The 16,012-nt window shown below is 47.2% G+C and overlaps 1 protein-coding gene across 7 annotated transcripts in view; it reads left to right on the forward strand.

Moving 5' to 3' along the window:
* The window catches only part of LMO1 (LIM domain only 1), a 332,446-nt gene extending 319,833 nt beyond the window's left edge, over window positions 1-12,613 (forward strand). For all 7 annotated transcript variants that reach the window (XM_048950045.1, XM_048950048.1, XM_048950052.1 and 4 more), the window contains 3 exons: window positions 828-1,041; window positions 10,266-10,391; window positions 12,171-12,613. In XM_048950045.1, the coding sequence (XP_048806002.1) occupies window positions 828-1,041; window positions 10,266-10,391; window positions 12,171-12,276 (446 nt within the window). In that variant the 3' untranslated portion in view covers window positions 12,277-12,613. The remainder of the gene's footprint in view (window positions 1-827; window positions 1,042-10,265; window positions 10,392-12,170) is intronic.
* The last annotated feature ends 3,399 nt before the right edge of the window (window positions 12,614-16,012 follow it).

The raw sequence follows: 16,012 nt of genomic DNA on the forward strand, positions 1-16,012 counted from the left end.
TGTTGGCGTGGAGGTGTCTTAAGTGCTATTGTCGTCTGCTCGCGGCTCTGACAAAGCAATTATTACTGTACGAGCGGTGGGTTTTACATGGGCTGCGCATTAGCCACCACCACCGGGTCACCCTGGCTTTTAAGGAAAGCAGCAAATGTCACTTACTGCAATAGCACTGGCTTGTTCCATTCGGGCCAAGGGACTGTTAATAATTCCATTATCAAGCTGTTACTTTCTGGGACATCCAGCTTGCTACAGGAACTGGCCTAACTTCAGGTAAGGGCATACAACCAGTGGTGCTGCTACCCCAGCCACAACGTCTCATCTGCTTTGCGTTGGTTAAACCTGTGTCTCCAGTGGGGATTATAAAGGAGGAGAACCAGTGGCATGCCCCAGCTTTACACCCACACCTCTCCTTTCCTCGCAGCTATATCCAGGCAAGGTGGCGGATGGGGCAGGGCAGGGATGCATATGCTTGGCCCTTCTGATCATGGGCAGTTACCAATGTGAGGGCACTGCTAATGAAGGAAAAACAAATGTTAGAATTGCAGCGGGTTGGTTCTGCTGCAAAATGTTGATAAATAATAACTAAAAAAAAAAAAAAAAAACTTTTTTTTGTGTGTCAGCCCTACCCTTGGGGAAAAACTGCAGGTGTCACGTTCCTACCTACCCTGCGGCAGCAAATGAAGTTCCTCTGACCACCACCTTCTTGCAGCATGAGCTGCAGCAGAATTTGCTCACGGATTGCACTGCTGCTCCCAGCGCAGCCCCGAGTGCAGGAAACTTGCTCAGGCTCTCTGAATGTCTTGTAACCCCGCTGTCTGGTTGTGTTGCAGGTGTGCCGATGTTATCTGTACAACCCAAGGGGAAGCAGAAGGGCTGTGCTGGCTGCAACCGGAAGATCAAGGACCGGTACCTGCTGAAGGCCCTGGATAAGTACTGGCACGAAGACTGCCTGAAGTGCGCCTGCTGCGACTGCCGTCTTGGAGAGGTTGGATCAACCCTTTACACAAAAGCAAATCTCATCCTTTGCCGCAGAGATTACCTGAGGTAAATAGAGGCATGTAGCGTGGGCTCTTCCCAAGCGCCTCAGTTTGCTGCCAGCTGTTTGCCTTTCTAGCCCCTACTGTGAAAATGTACACGTGTGCACAATTTGCCCTGCCCCAGAGAGGCTGGAGGTTGTGCCCTAGCTGAGCGTGGCCTTTGGTTTGCGGTTCATGTATTGCATAGTCAGGGAGGTTAGGAAGAGGGCACATCTGAACTCTACTGTTTTACCCCAACAAAAGCAAAAAGATCTTTCAGAGAAAGTAAAGAGGAGGCGATTAATTCTTCCTGAGTATCTATGATGCTATGCTCCTGCACAATGGCCGACATGCTATGACTCTGTGATCTGACCAGGCTTTTACCTTTTCTTTTTCGCTTTCAGCGCTGGCTTTTAGATAGGCTTCTGGTGCTTGTTTTCAGTGAGGCTCCTCCCATGGGGCTCCTGTCTCTTTGCTAAATAAACAGAGCAAAATACTCCAAAATTACAGATCAACTTCAGAAATTTTCTTGTTCGTGAGGAAGTCTGCAGAGACCAACTCTTAAGTTGGAGCTACCCTGTCAGTATGTGTCTGCAATATGTAACAACAGGGCATTTTTTTGCCTGGTGTGTATGGTTTGTTTTTTTACAAACTACTTCCGATAAACACAAATGGATTTTAATAAGGCAGCAGCCCTAATGCAAACATTCTTATGAGGGTCGCACTGCAAAACACTCCAAGCTTTGCTTTGTTTTTCATCTGGAAGAGTGTACTTGATCCGTAGCCAATGTGTTGTGTTTTTTTCCTAAAGGACTGATAACATTTCTTGAGCAAACTCAGCCAGAACAACAGAAACCACCACGCTGGTTTCAGAAATGGAGGTGCATTGCTGGCTAACCTTTGGTGTGCAGAGAGTGCTTAGGTAGTCAGGTCCTTCACATACTCCTGAAAATCTTCCATAAATGTTTTCTCAGTAAAAGTTTTACATGCGAGTTTCTCTCTCTAAAACAAGAAACTGACCAAATAGAAGACAGAGATCTAATAGCCACCATTTGGGAGCTGCCGCCTTCCCTTTCTTTGAGGCAATGTACAAAAGCATCCTTCTCACACAAGGACTTTTGCTCACAGTTGGAATGCGTTCACAGGGACCCCCTAAGTCTTTCAGAAGAGCTTCTTCTAGGAATAGTTTTCCTTCCACAAGATACAGGCTGCATTCATTTCTGGAGTGTTTCTTTATAGATGGTTTTATTAAAACACATATCTTGTTTGCACCCAGCCTGCCAAGCAGTGCTGGTCACTCCATCAGTCATCCTCCTCTTCATTATTTATCACTTCTCCAGACTTTGTTGTAAGTGCACTTGATAAACAGTGTATTATTTTTTTTAATCTGACCTGAAAGATAGATACTCAGTGTTGCTCTATGAATACTACTAGAAATTCTTCAGCTGGGTGGTGATTCCATCTACATTTGTTTTCCAAGACTCACAAGCTACTCGTGTGTCTCATCCATTTAACGAGCACCATATTGATTTTGGTTTGCTCTAGTTTCATAACAAAAATAATATGTATCATCAAATCAGACACATTAGAGTGCCAAAATAGAGCACTATTGATGCTGTTAAACTTAGAAGAACTTTTTTATCACTGCTCCATCACAGTTGTGGGGCATCTCTTTCTTTTCTTGGTTTATCCTGAGAATACTGCTTGGAAGAAGAAAAATTTAATCCGTGATCTTCTCTCTGGGCCATGGATAGCATGACTTCTTGGGACACAGCAGAATTCTGTGTTCAAGGTAGGAAAGAAGCGAGGAGTGCAGACCCCAAGAAGCATCCCACGTCCTGCTCTAAATATTTTTCCCCTATCGGAATGCAATCTGTTAGAGCACTTCTGACTGCTAGAAGTATTTTACTTTTGCTGTTGCTGCTGGGAGATGCATTGTAATTGTTATAACCTAGGAAATTCAACCGAGAGTTGGGTCGGAAGAAAGAGCATCAGTTCCACAACACAGTAATTGGCTTGCATTCAGTGGTTTGGTCAGCTTTACAGCTGTGATGGTTTGTGTTCTTGCTAATGAGCAAACTCAAGAGTGCTCACTATGGAGGTCTCTCCTACACCACTAGGTTCTGTCCTGCTTCTGTGGAACACATTTAGCAACAAGGGTCAATGCCATACAGTCCCACATTTTATGGAAGTATAAAACAGTTTTTTAACTTAAAGCATCTCCTGTTGTCTTCCACACATAGTGTTTCTTTCTCTCTCAATTTAACTATTAGTTCTATTAATAGAAGGAACTAAAGTTGCTGTCACCATCCTCTTTACTGTCAGTTCACTGCTGGTAATTTGAATTTTTCTTCTTGGAGAATTACCCACTTCCATCATATTTAATTTCTTCCCTTTAATAGTTTTAGAGCCTCAACCCACATCTTTTTCACCTCACTAAACAACGCAAGATATTTGTTCTACTCGTCAAATGTTAGCAGAACTCATTGCTAAAAATAAGGTTTTGTACTTCACACTGCACTCGTACCAAGAAGCAAGTACTTTGGAGGACAGCCAAAGGAACTGACTTCCTCTCCATCTCTTTGAATAATAGTGGTGTCACATTATGCTGCTGATTAGTATGTTGACCATCACATGAAAAATAAGTGGTTGGATTGATTTGGAGCCCATAAATGTAAACGGCTGCATCTTTCTTATCTGAAGTCCAAAAGGAGTGCTGTTGTGTAATGGCCAGGAGAACATTGGTGCTTCTCAGTCTCTTTGTAAACCGGTGTCTTTGCGTTTGCCCCTCAGCTAAGCATGCAGTTCAGGATCACGAGCTTTGCTATGCACAGAACATGCTTTCCCCACCCTGTGCTGGGGCTTGGCTTACATACCTGCAGCAGGCCGGCTCCTGCCCATGCCATGACCCCCCAGTGCAGGGCAGCAGGCACCAAGGTGTAGGCACTCACACACAGGAATGCCTGGGCACATGTCTGAGCAGTGAGGGCATGCAGGCTTCTGAGAGAAGCCTGCCTGCTGTACTTCAGGAGTCGCTAGCAGACTATGGCCTGATCATTTGTTTCAAAAGATAAACTGTCGTCATTGCTTGCGAAGGAACATTTGTTAACCTTCACATTTCATAAAACACTTTCTTGCTCATTTTTTAATCATGAAAGATGAAATTGGATCTCGAGCTGTTATCCTTGCGGTATCACCTCAGTCTCCAGCTGTGCCGAGATGGAGCTTTCGATACATTTCATCTGAGCAAATAGATTTACCATTTGTTTCATAATCACGGTTCCAGCATTCCTACCTCTAATTATTTCTGATAAGCAAATGCTGTCGAGGAGGCTGCTCTGGGACACGGCGTCACGTGCAGCTCAGGGGCTCCAACGCATCTCTGATCGCTGCTCCTGGTGCAATTCTGCACTCCCCATCTCCACTCTGGGAGGTGTCAGTGCAGCGTGATGATTGTGTGCTGTCTGCCCAGAGCCCACAGTGCTGCTGAACTGAAGTGCTGCTCTTGCATCACAACAGGGAGTGACTTGCATGCTACATAGGGCACCCTCACTTGTGCGCCCGGTGTCTGTACAGATTAAGGAGAATTAATTAGGCTCAAAATACGATGTGTCTTGGCAGCATTGCTCTACTTTGTGATGTTAAAGCACAGATTTTTATTTTTTTTTCCCGTGGTAGCTGGTCCAGGAGTTTCTCATAGCCCATGCTTTTCAGGATAAACAAGAAACGCTTGGTTTGTTTGCCTGCTTCTTTTTTTTCCTTCCCCCTCCACAACCTCTCAGGAAGGTGAAAAGCTTATGGGGAATATTACTTCCCAGCTATGGAATGCTGACGTGCCTCTTGGGCTTTGAAACCTGCAGTTTGCTGAGTGCTGCTTTCAAACTCCCCTACGAGGATGCTGTACCCCAGGTGTTCAGCAGTATAGGGGCAGCCAAGATGGATTTTAGGGTGATGGCATCAGTTCTAACACAGGAGGGTGGATAGGGGAAGAAGACAAGGACTTCTACCTGTTAGCTGTCCCAGGTAGTATTGTTATGAGAATACAGAGGAAGAGACAAAAGGAGGAAAAATAAGTGAACATCCATCTGTATTCTTCATCTGGAAACATATGCCCTTGAGCAACCTTGAAGTTTATGCCCAGTGATCTCAGAACTAGTGCAGTCACACAGCCAGAGGGCTGCGATAGTGAGTGGTTCAGGTCCTCCCGTTACGATGCCCATGAATGACAAACCCTTGGGCATATAAGATGGAAGTTCTTTGAGGCTGAACTTGAAGGCATCACAGGAGGACAGCTTGACCAGCTTCATTAGAATCAAAATGCACCTCCTCTGCCCCCTCTGCCATTACCTCCCACTGCGGCACCGACAGCAATGCCCTGGAGAGGAGGGTGCCCCAGCTTATGTGTACGTACTGTGCTGAAGTGCCCATTGTGGGGCCTTTTGCTGAGTGTTACACAAATTCTGATTACAGGGAAGTCGGAATCCTCACGTTTGAAGCTGCTTTTAAGGTTCATCTTTTTTATCTTGTCAAGTGATGTTCAGGCTTCCCTGCAATAACTGGTGTGTTCAGTACTCTGGTCATATCAGGCTTCTGGCTCAGCATATTTTCAGTATCCTCAGACAGGAGAAATATTAATTGCAAGCTGCTAATGGCTGTTTGTTGGTCTGTTTCAAATTGTAAGGTCGGAAATCCACTTTTTCTAGCGCTGAGATTTGGTCAGCCTTTTTCTTAGGTAACAGTGATAGGAAAAGAGGGAATGATGTCAGGTTGCACCAAGGGATGTTCAGGCTGGACATTAGGAAAAATCTGTTCTAAAAAAGTGGTGAGGCATTGGCACAGCTGCCCAGGGAGGTGGTAGAGTCACCGTGCCTGGAGGTGTTCAAGAAATGTGGAGCTGTGGCCCTGAGGGACATGGATAGTGGGCATGGTGGGTTTGGGTTGGTGGTTAGAATGGATGATCGTAGTGGTCTTTTCCAACCTTAACAATTCTATGATACTTAAATGTAAAAAATGTAGGTACTTCTTTGTAGATTAGTGTTTAGACCTTTTTCAGTTTGTAATCATTAGCTTTTTTGTTGACAAAGCCTATTGTTTTGGGGGAATTCTCAGTCTCAACTCAGCAGTTTAATCTTGAACTTGTGTTGCTTTAAGTAAAAAAAATGGAAGCCCCCCAACCCATCCATTGTGTACCATCCATTCTTTACATTTGCCTGTCCTCATTCCCTTTTTTTCTTTCCTTTATTGAAGTCAGCAGCTCCAATATTTTCTCTCTGCACTGAGGGAAAATGTTCTTCCTCTTTCTTGATGGACCATGTAGCAGCCACCAGGTCGGAGGGAAGATAAGGAGCAGGGACTCCTTCCTTGTAGCACAGATTGCTGTTTCTAGAGCTGACAGAAATAGATAACGGAGTTCTCAGTTCAGCCCAGTGGCACAATTTGGCTTGAGAAGGAAGAAAGTCTGTAACGAGATGCCAAACTTGAAGTCATCTTATGAGGCATATTTTTCCATTTTCCTGCAATATGGACTCTTTGCCATTCTGTTCTCCTCCCCAAACCTGCAGGGTGCCAATGACTTTAGTATGCTTGGAATCAAGTTCAGGTGTATTCTCAGAGCTGGTGAAGTCTTTGTGCAGAAGGCTACTCTTGAGCACAAACAAAACTTTACCTAAAAAGCACCCTTCAATCGATGCATGCTGCTTCCAGGAGTGCTCCCCTCGTTTCCCATTAATTCATTTGCATTCACTGCTGCTCCTGTATGCCAATTAGCTTTAATTTTTACTGTGCACACTGACATCAGCGGCCAATGAGAACAGTGCATAGCGAGGTTTTTAGTGTGCCTATAAACTACAGAAAATTGTCCTTGGACAAACTCCTGCTTTTAGACTGGCTGACAACAATAGACGTGGTTAAGTTCAGGCTAAGAGCCATTAAACATAATTACTACCACAGGGTAAAAGTTTAATTGTGTTAAATTTTAAATCTGCATAGTCTGTGCTTATTTACAAGCTGGCTAGGTCTTCTTGTTACATAAAGGGGAATAAATAAATCTGTGCTTTAAAATCGTTGCCTTTTAACTTCAAAAAGGGAGATTTAAAAAAAAAAAAAAGTGTTTTTAGAAGCAGCAAAACAGCTCCAGAGTGAAACCTTTCTGTATTTCCAGCTTCTTTTAAGCCATTGGCACCAAGCTGGTAAGTAGATGCTGAGCATCTCCTGACAGATTTTTTCTAAAGCGCTTGAACTTTGTGCGTGTGAGTGTGTGAGAAAGCATCGCATCTGTTGTGAAGGTGCCTGGGGGACAGGCTGCAGATCAGTTTGTTCGTGTGGGGTTGTTTGGAATTTACCCACAGATGGGCTCGTGGTGGAGGGCTTTCATCCACTCCCTCGTCCAGCAACGCTCAGCTTTCCCCACCTTGGATTTCAGCTCCAGTTGGTGCTGGGTAAGGAGGGGTCAGAGGTGGCAGGTTTGTCACAAGGAAGAAAAAAAAAAAAAAAAGGCAAAAGTCCATGTTCATTTTGCTTTTCTTCAAGCAGATTAAAAAAAAAAGTTTGTTTCTTGCTCATTGAGCTACAAACCGCAGCATATTTTTAGAAGCGTGCTGAATACACAGGGCTCTAAATGGCTCTCTGGGAAGCAGATTCAAATCAGGGTGTGCTGGAATAAGTGCGAAATGCTCTCCGATTGGGAAGGGCAGGGACAGAAGGCTGTGAAACTTGCTAGAAAAGGGAAAGATCAGCACATGGGCCGGCTGTGCATCGGAGCTGTGTAGACATCGGAGCTGTGTAGACATCGGAGGCGACGTGGTTTCAGCCGGACTGAACATAAGCTGTAGATCTTATGCAAACAGTCAGAGCTGTTTAACAATCGGTGCACCCCCAGCCCCCTGAAAGGAGACAGGTGAACACGATGCCAAATACATTTTTCATGTTTCTTAAGCTAACTGTTTAAATAGTTAAGTGAACATCTGTCCAAATTTCCCCATCATTTCCATTTAGAAAAGTCTCCTATTTGAAGGCTGAAGAAAAGCGCCTGCTTAACAATGCAAATGGTGCTGTCTGGGGCCCCTTTATTTTGTTTAATCTAGATTGAGCTCCACACAACGGTGATGCTAATGAATAATGGATATTTTACACTTGTGCGCGTAGCAGCGCCGGGCACAGAGCAAATCTAGGATTAACCTCCCAGTCTCCCAGCCTAATGGATCGGGCTCATTTTTTTTTTGAGTTTGCTGTGACTTGGGCGCTCTAAAAACGCACGCCTGGTTTTGTGACAGTGACAAAACCCCACAAAGCCATCAGGTCTCGCCATGCTGAAGGGAGGCACTCGGGCAGGGGAGGGGGCAGGGGGCTGCGCTGAGTCTGATTTGTGGATGGTGCTGGATGGGGGCCGAGCACTGCAGGGTGCAGAGCCGGGTGCGTCTCTGTGCAGCGTTTCCCAGCCTGCTGCTGCAGTGCTGGCCCATGGGAAGTAAAGTGCTCCCACAGCAGGTTGCATGGCTTGAGTTTGGCAGGGCAAGGCGGCTGTTGGAAGTGCAGAGTTGAGGCTTTCCTCTCTCCTTCAGTCATCATTTGATAGAGTCTCAGGGGAAGAGTATGGAGTTCTCCCATTGCAACGTTTCCATCCTGCAGCATGGTATCATAGAAGATCCCAAGTTGGAAGGGACCCGTAAGGATCACTGAGTCCAGCTCCTGGGTCCATGCAAGTAGTGCCAGTGCTTCCTTTTGGTTTGCATTGTTTAAGTTTTGGGGAGAACATGCTGCTGCTTCAAGGAGTTTATAAGCAAGGGGTGGATCAACTTTTTACACAGTCTGAGGGTGATAGGACAAAGGGGAATGGCTTTAAACTAAAGAAGAAAGATTGAAGTTGGATGTTAGGAAGGAGCTCTTTACTCAGAGGGCAGTGAGGCACTGGCACAGCTGCCCAGAGAAGCTGTGGGTGCCCCATCCGTGGAGGTGCTCCAGGCCAGGCTGGATGGGTCCTGGGCTGGTGGGAGGCAGCCCTGCCCATGGCAGGGGGTTAGAAATGGATGGAGGTCTCCTCTAACCTAAGCCATTCTGTGATTCAGGACACTCTCGGCCTTCTTCCACCAGGTGGGATGAAAGGCCGCTGGTACCTGACAAACAAGGGCAGCTTTTTCTCTAGCTTGGCAGTAAGCTTGCTTTGGTTGCACAGCACAGTGCGGGTGGGAGTTATGTGAAGGTTTCTATAACATTGCTGAGTGTTGTAGTTCACAATTACTGGCCAGTAATAATTAATATTGATCAGCTTGGCAAATTGCATGTTTAGAAATTGGTTATAGATTTTCCTGGTCTGTGCGTTGTGGAATTGGCCAGAACCAATGGCTCGAAACGAGCTGGGAGCCTGCATCTGTCTGCAGGCAGCAGTGCGTGGTACACACAGGGCTAACGGGGTGCAGTAGCCATCCTGCCTCACTCTGAGGGTATTTGTCATCCCCAGAGCAAAGCAGCTGACCAAATGCACACTGACCTGGTGCTGTCGGTCTGTTGATTGGCGCCATGGCTGGTCTGTGTGGCGGTGGTCTGTGGGTTGGCGAGGATGGCTCAGAGATGGGGCCAAGGGGAGGACATTGCTGTCTTGGCTGAGTCCCCGGCGGGAGCTGTAACAGCAGCAGACATCTGGAGAGACAGATAGTGAAAGGCAAGATGGAAATGGCAGAGCCTCCAGTGCCGAGGGGCTGTCCTCGAGGGTCAGGGAGCTGAAGTGGAACAGCAAAGCACGCTGGTCAGGGCTTGGTATGGCGCTGAGCCACTCCCGGGAGGGATGCACAACCAGGGAACAGGGCTCGCCCTCCTCCAGAAGCTTTGCAAACTGGTGCTGTACCCATCACCAGGAAAAGCGTGCTGCTGTGCTTTCAGCATTGAGTGAGCAAGGTTCTTCCCCAGCAGCAGCATGGCGGTGCTGCCTGCTGGGCTGGCAGAGCCATGGGGGCAAGGAGAGCTTTTGACTGAAATTTTGTGAGCCCCAAAATTGTGCTGCGAGTGTTTAATGCTTTTCTCCATTAGACAGCAAATTAGCCCTGGGCGTGCAATCCAAATGAAGTTTTCGTCTGGATGATCGCAGCCCGCTCAGCAGGCAGCTTTAGCCCGAGCTCCTGCACACTGGTTGGTCAGCGAAATGGAGACCGCGACTTCTATTTATTGGTGCAATACAGTATTTGATACCGCTAATTACACTTAATTAGTCCTTCCACCATTTAATTAAAATGGCTTCTAATGATCGTGCTTCTTTGGCAGGCTCTTTGGTACCACCGGGAATTGCGCTGCCTGCAGTAAGCTGATCCCTGCCTTTGAGATGGTGATGAGGGCCAGAGATAATGTTTACCATTTGGACTGCTTCGCCTGTCAGCTCTGCAACCAGCGGTAAGGACGCGGTTATTGCACGCACCAACGCGGGCTGCGTTACGGCCCTGCCCGCACAGCACCGAGGCGGTGCGGCCGGCTGCTGCCCGTGCCCGGCTCCCGGCGCGGCGGCGGCGGGCGGCACTGACCCCTAGCGGCTCCGGGGCCGTTCCTGCCCGCCGTTCCCGTGCCGTGGTCCCTGCTGGCTGCGATACAGGGAGCCCCGAGGGTGAGGTTTTGTCGCTAAACCCCTCTTTACTCTCGCATCCCTCCTGCAAAGGCGTAGTGCGACCGAGGTTCCATTTCCGGAGTGGGAGCTGCGTTCTTTTAGATGTCATCCTACAGATTTCTATGGCTTATCCTCTAGAGATCCCGACCCCAAAAGGTGGCGTGGAAGCATTCTTGTAACAGCAGCACGGGAGGCTGAAGTGAGAACCATGAGTTTAGGTCAAACTGGAATTAGAGCTGCAGACGTGGGTGCCCAAGTGCCTTTGGGATGGGGCACCCACCTCCTTCTCCAGCTACAAAAGAGTTTGGTGGTGAAGGCTCCTCTCCTCTAGTTCTCTTCCAGCTTCCTTTGGCTGTGTCTGTGTACAGAGCGTTAAATGCATCCGAGCAAAATCTAATATTGATACAGATCACGGCGTGTTTTCATTAGCCTCATTCTCCAAATCTGGGCTTGGGTTCCAGGAGGCACACCCTTCCCTATGCAACCAGCCCCTCTCCCGGGACATCAGGGCTCAGGGGACCCCTGGCCATTCCTGGCAGTGCCATGCACACCCCCAGCCCCTCAACACAGCAACCAGGTCTGAGGAGAGGCAGCCAGGGGGGCTGGTGGCAAGAGTTGCTTCTACGTTTCTCTTTGGAGGCTTCTGTTAAGCTCAGGGTAACGAGGAGCAGCAGAATGCAGTCAGCTGTGTCTGTTCTTCGAGGGACTGAACTGCTGGTGGAGCATGTGGCTTTCAGGACTGTGTGAGCAGTACGGCTCTCAGCTTAAAAGCTGTTAATTCAAAGTGAGATTGATTTCTAGCTTTTTAATGCAGAAAAAAAAAAAAAAAAAGATGAATTTTAGAATTAGTAAAGCGGAGACAGAGAGAGAGAAGTGTGGACTCAGTGCTCCCTCGAGCCATGGGGCTGGGACCCAGCACTTGGGGCTGTGGTAGGCTCTGCAATGTCCTTGTCCCATTGGCAAGGTGGACACAGCATCCCCTGAACCAGGCTCTAAGGGCATTATTTGTTATCTTAAGAAGAAAAGATGAGCTTCTAACTCTTCAGCAAGCAGACAGGGTGAAAAAGCTACAGGCTGTCAATTTATACCTCTCCGATATTATATGTGGAACTTTTTTGACCTTAATGGTCAAATAAAATTGTTAAATATCACAAGCCTCTCTGTCAACTTCAATACAAACAGAACAATTTACATGGTATATGGAGAGCGGTGCCCTTCGCTCAATGAAGATAAAGGTTAGGAGCCCAGCCATCAGGAAATTTCTATTTGTTGTTCAGCACTGTACACAAGGGGGTGAGGAAGGACTTAATAGCCAGTCCTTGCCTGGAAATGAGTGCAAATAACGCCTTACCGAGAGGAGCTGGGGAAGCACGGGACCAACACAGGCCTCACACAGGCTCTGTAACATCACCTGGAGCTCCATCTGCAGGAATGTCCCGCTCAGCTGCCTCAGCCCCAGCCTGCCCTGGTTGCCCTCCGCTCCAAGCAGCGTGTCCTTTCCTTCAGTAATAAAATCATGGTGCCAAAACTCCTGTGCGTACTGAAACCGGTTAATTCTGTCTGTCTTCCAGGTTCTGTGTGGGAGACAAGTTTTTCCTGAAGAACAACATGATCTTGTGTCAGATGGACTATGAGGAAGGGCAGCTGAACGGGAGCTTCGAGTCCCAGGTTCAATAGCGATCCCTGCTTCGCTGGAGCACTGTGGATGGGCGCCCGGCCGCGCCAGCAGCCAGCCGTCTGTCAGCTTGCCTGCAATATTTTTTTAATTCTGGTCCAGAGAGGACTATATACATTGTAGTACTTTCCCCCCACCCCCAACACAAAGCAGTTACAATTTTAGATGTACAGTTGTGCCTGCTTAGCTGAGCACTGCATTGCCTGTATGTTTGTGAGTTTCCGGGGTCTGGGGGAGGGCTCTGTACAGTCTGTTTTCTGTATATAAACTGGAACATTTATTTTATGAAAAATGTAATGCAATTTTATTACTGGTGTGAATTAAAAATTATGAATGTTTCCTGGTCATCTTAGCTGTGGTTTGTTCGTGTGGTGAAAGGCCGTATTTCCTAGGCTTGATGACAAGCAGGTTTTAAACACATGTACAGATACTCCTGGGACCTGAGTAAATAAAGCAGGGGGGTCCCACACATGAACAGGCTGCACAGGGATGTGGTGGAGTCACTGTCCATGGAGGTGTTCAAGAAACGTGGAGATGAGGCACTTAAGGATGTGAGTATGGTGGGGGTGGGTTGGGGTTGAAATGGATGATCTTCGTGGTCTTTTATCCTTAATGATTCTGTGATACTTACATGTAAAACTGTAGGTACTTCTTTGAAGGTAAGCATTTAGACCTTTTTCAACTCGTAACTGTTAGCTTTTTTGTTGACAAAGGTCAAAAAAGGGTGGATGTCACATGAGGAACGTGATATGGAGTGGTCACAGGCATGGACTGGTTGAGCTGGATGATCTTAGTGGTCTTTCCAACCTTAAAGATTTTATGTGTCACTGAAACATTTATTTCATCGACAGCGTAGTGCCTGAGCTTTAAGATCAAACTTGGGGAATCGACGCCTTGCTGGTCAAAAGCTCCTCTAGGCCCAGGTTTCATTGGCCTGAGGTTAAGAATACTGAATATTTTTCCTTTGCTGTAAGGCAAAAATATTTTTTTTATGATTAACTGATGATGGAAGAATGATAAGAAGGAAGCAGGTTGGGATGAGGGTGCGCTGCAGAATAGTGATAGAAGTGGTTTGTTGTTTTTTTTCTTGATATGCAGCAATCTTAACAGGTTAAGCCAACCAGCAACCAGGAGTGGGGAGAGGAGCAGAAGACAGTGCAAGAGAAAAGAATGGCTGATGGAGTGGTGACTGGGATGGGTGAGTTGAAACAACTCTACTAAGATCACGTCTCAGTGGCTCCTATGGCACTGGCAGCATGGTGATGTGGTGTCGAGCAAGTTGGGGCTGGGGACATGAGAGCAAAGCACAGAGCACCATTGCCCAGGAAGGGATTCCTATCCTGAAAGGTTCAGTTAAATCCTGGCTCACACAGAATACAATGGAGAAATCATGCAGCATCCCTGTCACCCTCTCCTGTCCTTGGGCTGTGGACACGGCCCACCTGCAGCAGCACGTGCCCTTGGGAGTGCTGGGAGTGCCAGTTCTTTAAAAATAAAACTCCCAGGAGGACGATGCAATCAGGATTTTTTGCCTGAATGCTGCAAATTTGCTTAATAGAAACAAGTGCTGGAGCGCAGACCTGCTGTTGAATAATCACTTCCACTCTAAAGAACAGAGCAGGAGAACCTTTTGATGGTGTTATAGTCATCACTTGGCATAAATATTCATTCAAGGAATCAGAGCAGAGTAAATGGCATTTTAGACTCTAATCACTTAGTATTAGCAGATAGCCTTTTTACTGCTAAAGATAACCACTGCTTAATCAGTTTAGTGACCACTGCCGTTCCGTGTGACATTTACGCCTCTGTCTCAGAGCCAGTGCTGGGGATGTGGCTCTGGGTGTCTCCTCTGCCCATCCCACACACACACAGCTGGCTTCAGCCTCCGAATTAGCTTCCGTTTGCCTCCTTAGCTCAGATCAAAGCGATATTTTGAGTTCATGCTGCAAATGTTGAAATCTGGGATCTTCTTTTTTTTTTTTAAATCAGGGCTAATGGCTGATCACAGTGCAGCCTGGTTCTGAGATTAAAAACGAGGCGGTATTTAAAGGCAATCAAAAATCTCAACCTTCCTCTCTATCCATCTTTAATGCTGGTGTAATTGCTGCTCGGATTCTGGCTCTTCCTCCAGTCTTAATTTTTGTGTGCGTGCATCTGTGTTTCAGATGGATGTTATACTTCCCCGAGCAGCATTAGCATTATTGAACACTCTGCTATTGACAACCCAGCTCCTCTGATTTCATATCTTGCCAAACAAGTTAATCTAATATTAACAGCGGTTTGTTACCGCGTTGTTAGCTTAATTTACTTTACAAGAAATGCTATATTTGCATTTCAGCCCACTTTTATTGGCTCACAGGCTGTTTCCTGACGCCAAGCAGAGCTGGCTCGTGCTGCTTTGTGCTGCTATGTGTGGCTGGGGGTACAGGGTGGGGGCACAGCCCCTGTGCGGGGCATGGGGGAAGGAGCATGTACTGGAAATGCTGTATTCAGAACAGCACAAGTGCAGTCGCAGCTCTTCCAGGAATACAGCTGAGCCATAGACAGCAGTTTTCCCTGGTGGCCAGTCTATACAGGAAATGGCTTTAGTATGGAAATCATACAGTCACAGAATTGTAGGTGTTGGAAGGGACTTCAGGAGGTCATCAAGTCCAACCCCCTGCCAAAGAAGGTTCCCTACAGCAGGTTGAGAAGGGTATTCCACAACCTCTGGGCAGCCTGTTCCAGTGCTCTGTCACCCTCACAGTAAAGCAGTTTTTCCTCATGTTCAGATGGAACTTCTGTGTGCCAGTTTGTGCCCATTGCCCTGTGTTCTGTTGCTGGGCACCACTGAAGGGAGCCAGGACCCATCCTCTTTACTCCCATACTGCAGATGTTTATAAGTATTTTTAACATCCCCTTTCAGCCCCGGGTCTCTCAGCCTTTCCTCATACAGGAGATGCTCCAGGCCCCTCACCATCTTTGTGGCCCTGTGCTGGACTCTCTCTAGGAGATCCCTGTCTTTCTTGAACTGGGGAGCCCAGAATGGAACACAGCACTCCAGCTGTGGCCTCACCAGGGCGGAATAGAGAGGGAGGATCACCCCCCTCCACCTGCTGGCCTTGCTGTTTTTTTATGCTCCCCAGGAAATCATTGTCCTCCTTGGCCACGGGGGCACACTGCTGGCTCATGGCCACCTGTTGTCCACCAGGACACACAGCTCCCTCTCTGCAGAGCTCCTCTCCAGCAGGTCAGCCCCTAACCTGTACAGATGCACATGGTTATGGTACTAAATGGCATTAGTATGGCAGTGGGCAGACCCAGTGCCGGTGCCACTGGTCCCACGCCTCGGCCTCTTGCACAAACACTAGGCCGTGTCCCGGCAGCACGGCACAGCCATGTCTGTGGGGAGACCGGGCCTATTCCTACTCGCAATGCTTGGGAAGGGGGAAAGGGAGATAAATTAGCGTCAGAGTAACGCCACACAAAGTTATGAAGGACAATCTTTTTTTGCTGTCAGTATGCACAAAGAGGAAAAAATTGGAAGCTTTTGAGGAAAAGAAATGCGTCTGAACTTCTGAGTAAATGAGAAAGTATTGAAAAGCGCTGTATTTCTGAGCTCCTCTGAGGTAACTTCTGTGCTCTGAGAGAATATTTCAGAAGACATTTCATTCTTTAGAAGATGCCAAAAATGCAAGACTTGGCACTTTAACAAAACAGAAAAAGGAAAACACATAATCTTCTTAACTAGTAAGTCTT

The sequence above is a fragment of the Lagopus muta genome, chromosome 6, assembly GCF_023343835.1.
Source record: "Lagopus muta isolate bLagMut1 chromosome 6, bLagMut1 primary, whole genome shotgun sequence".
Lineage (NCBI taxonomy): Eukaryota > Metazoa > Chordata > Aves > Galliformes > Phasianidae > Lagopus > Lagopus muta.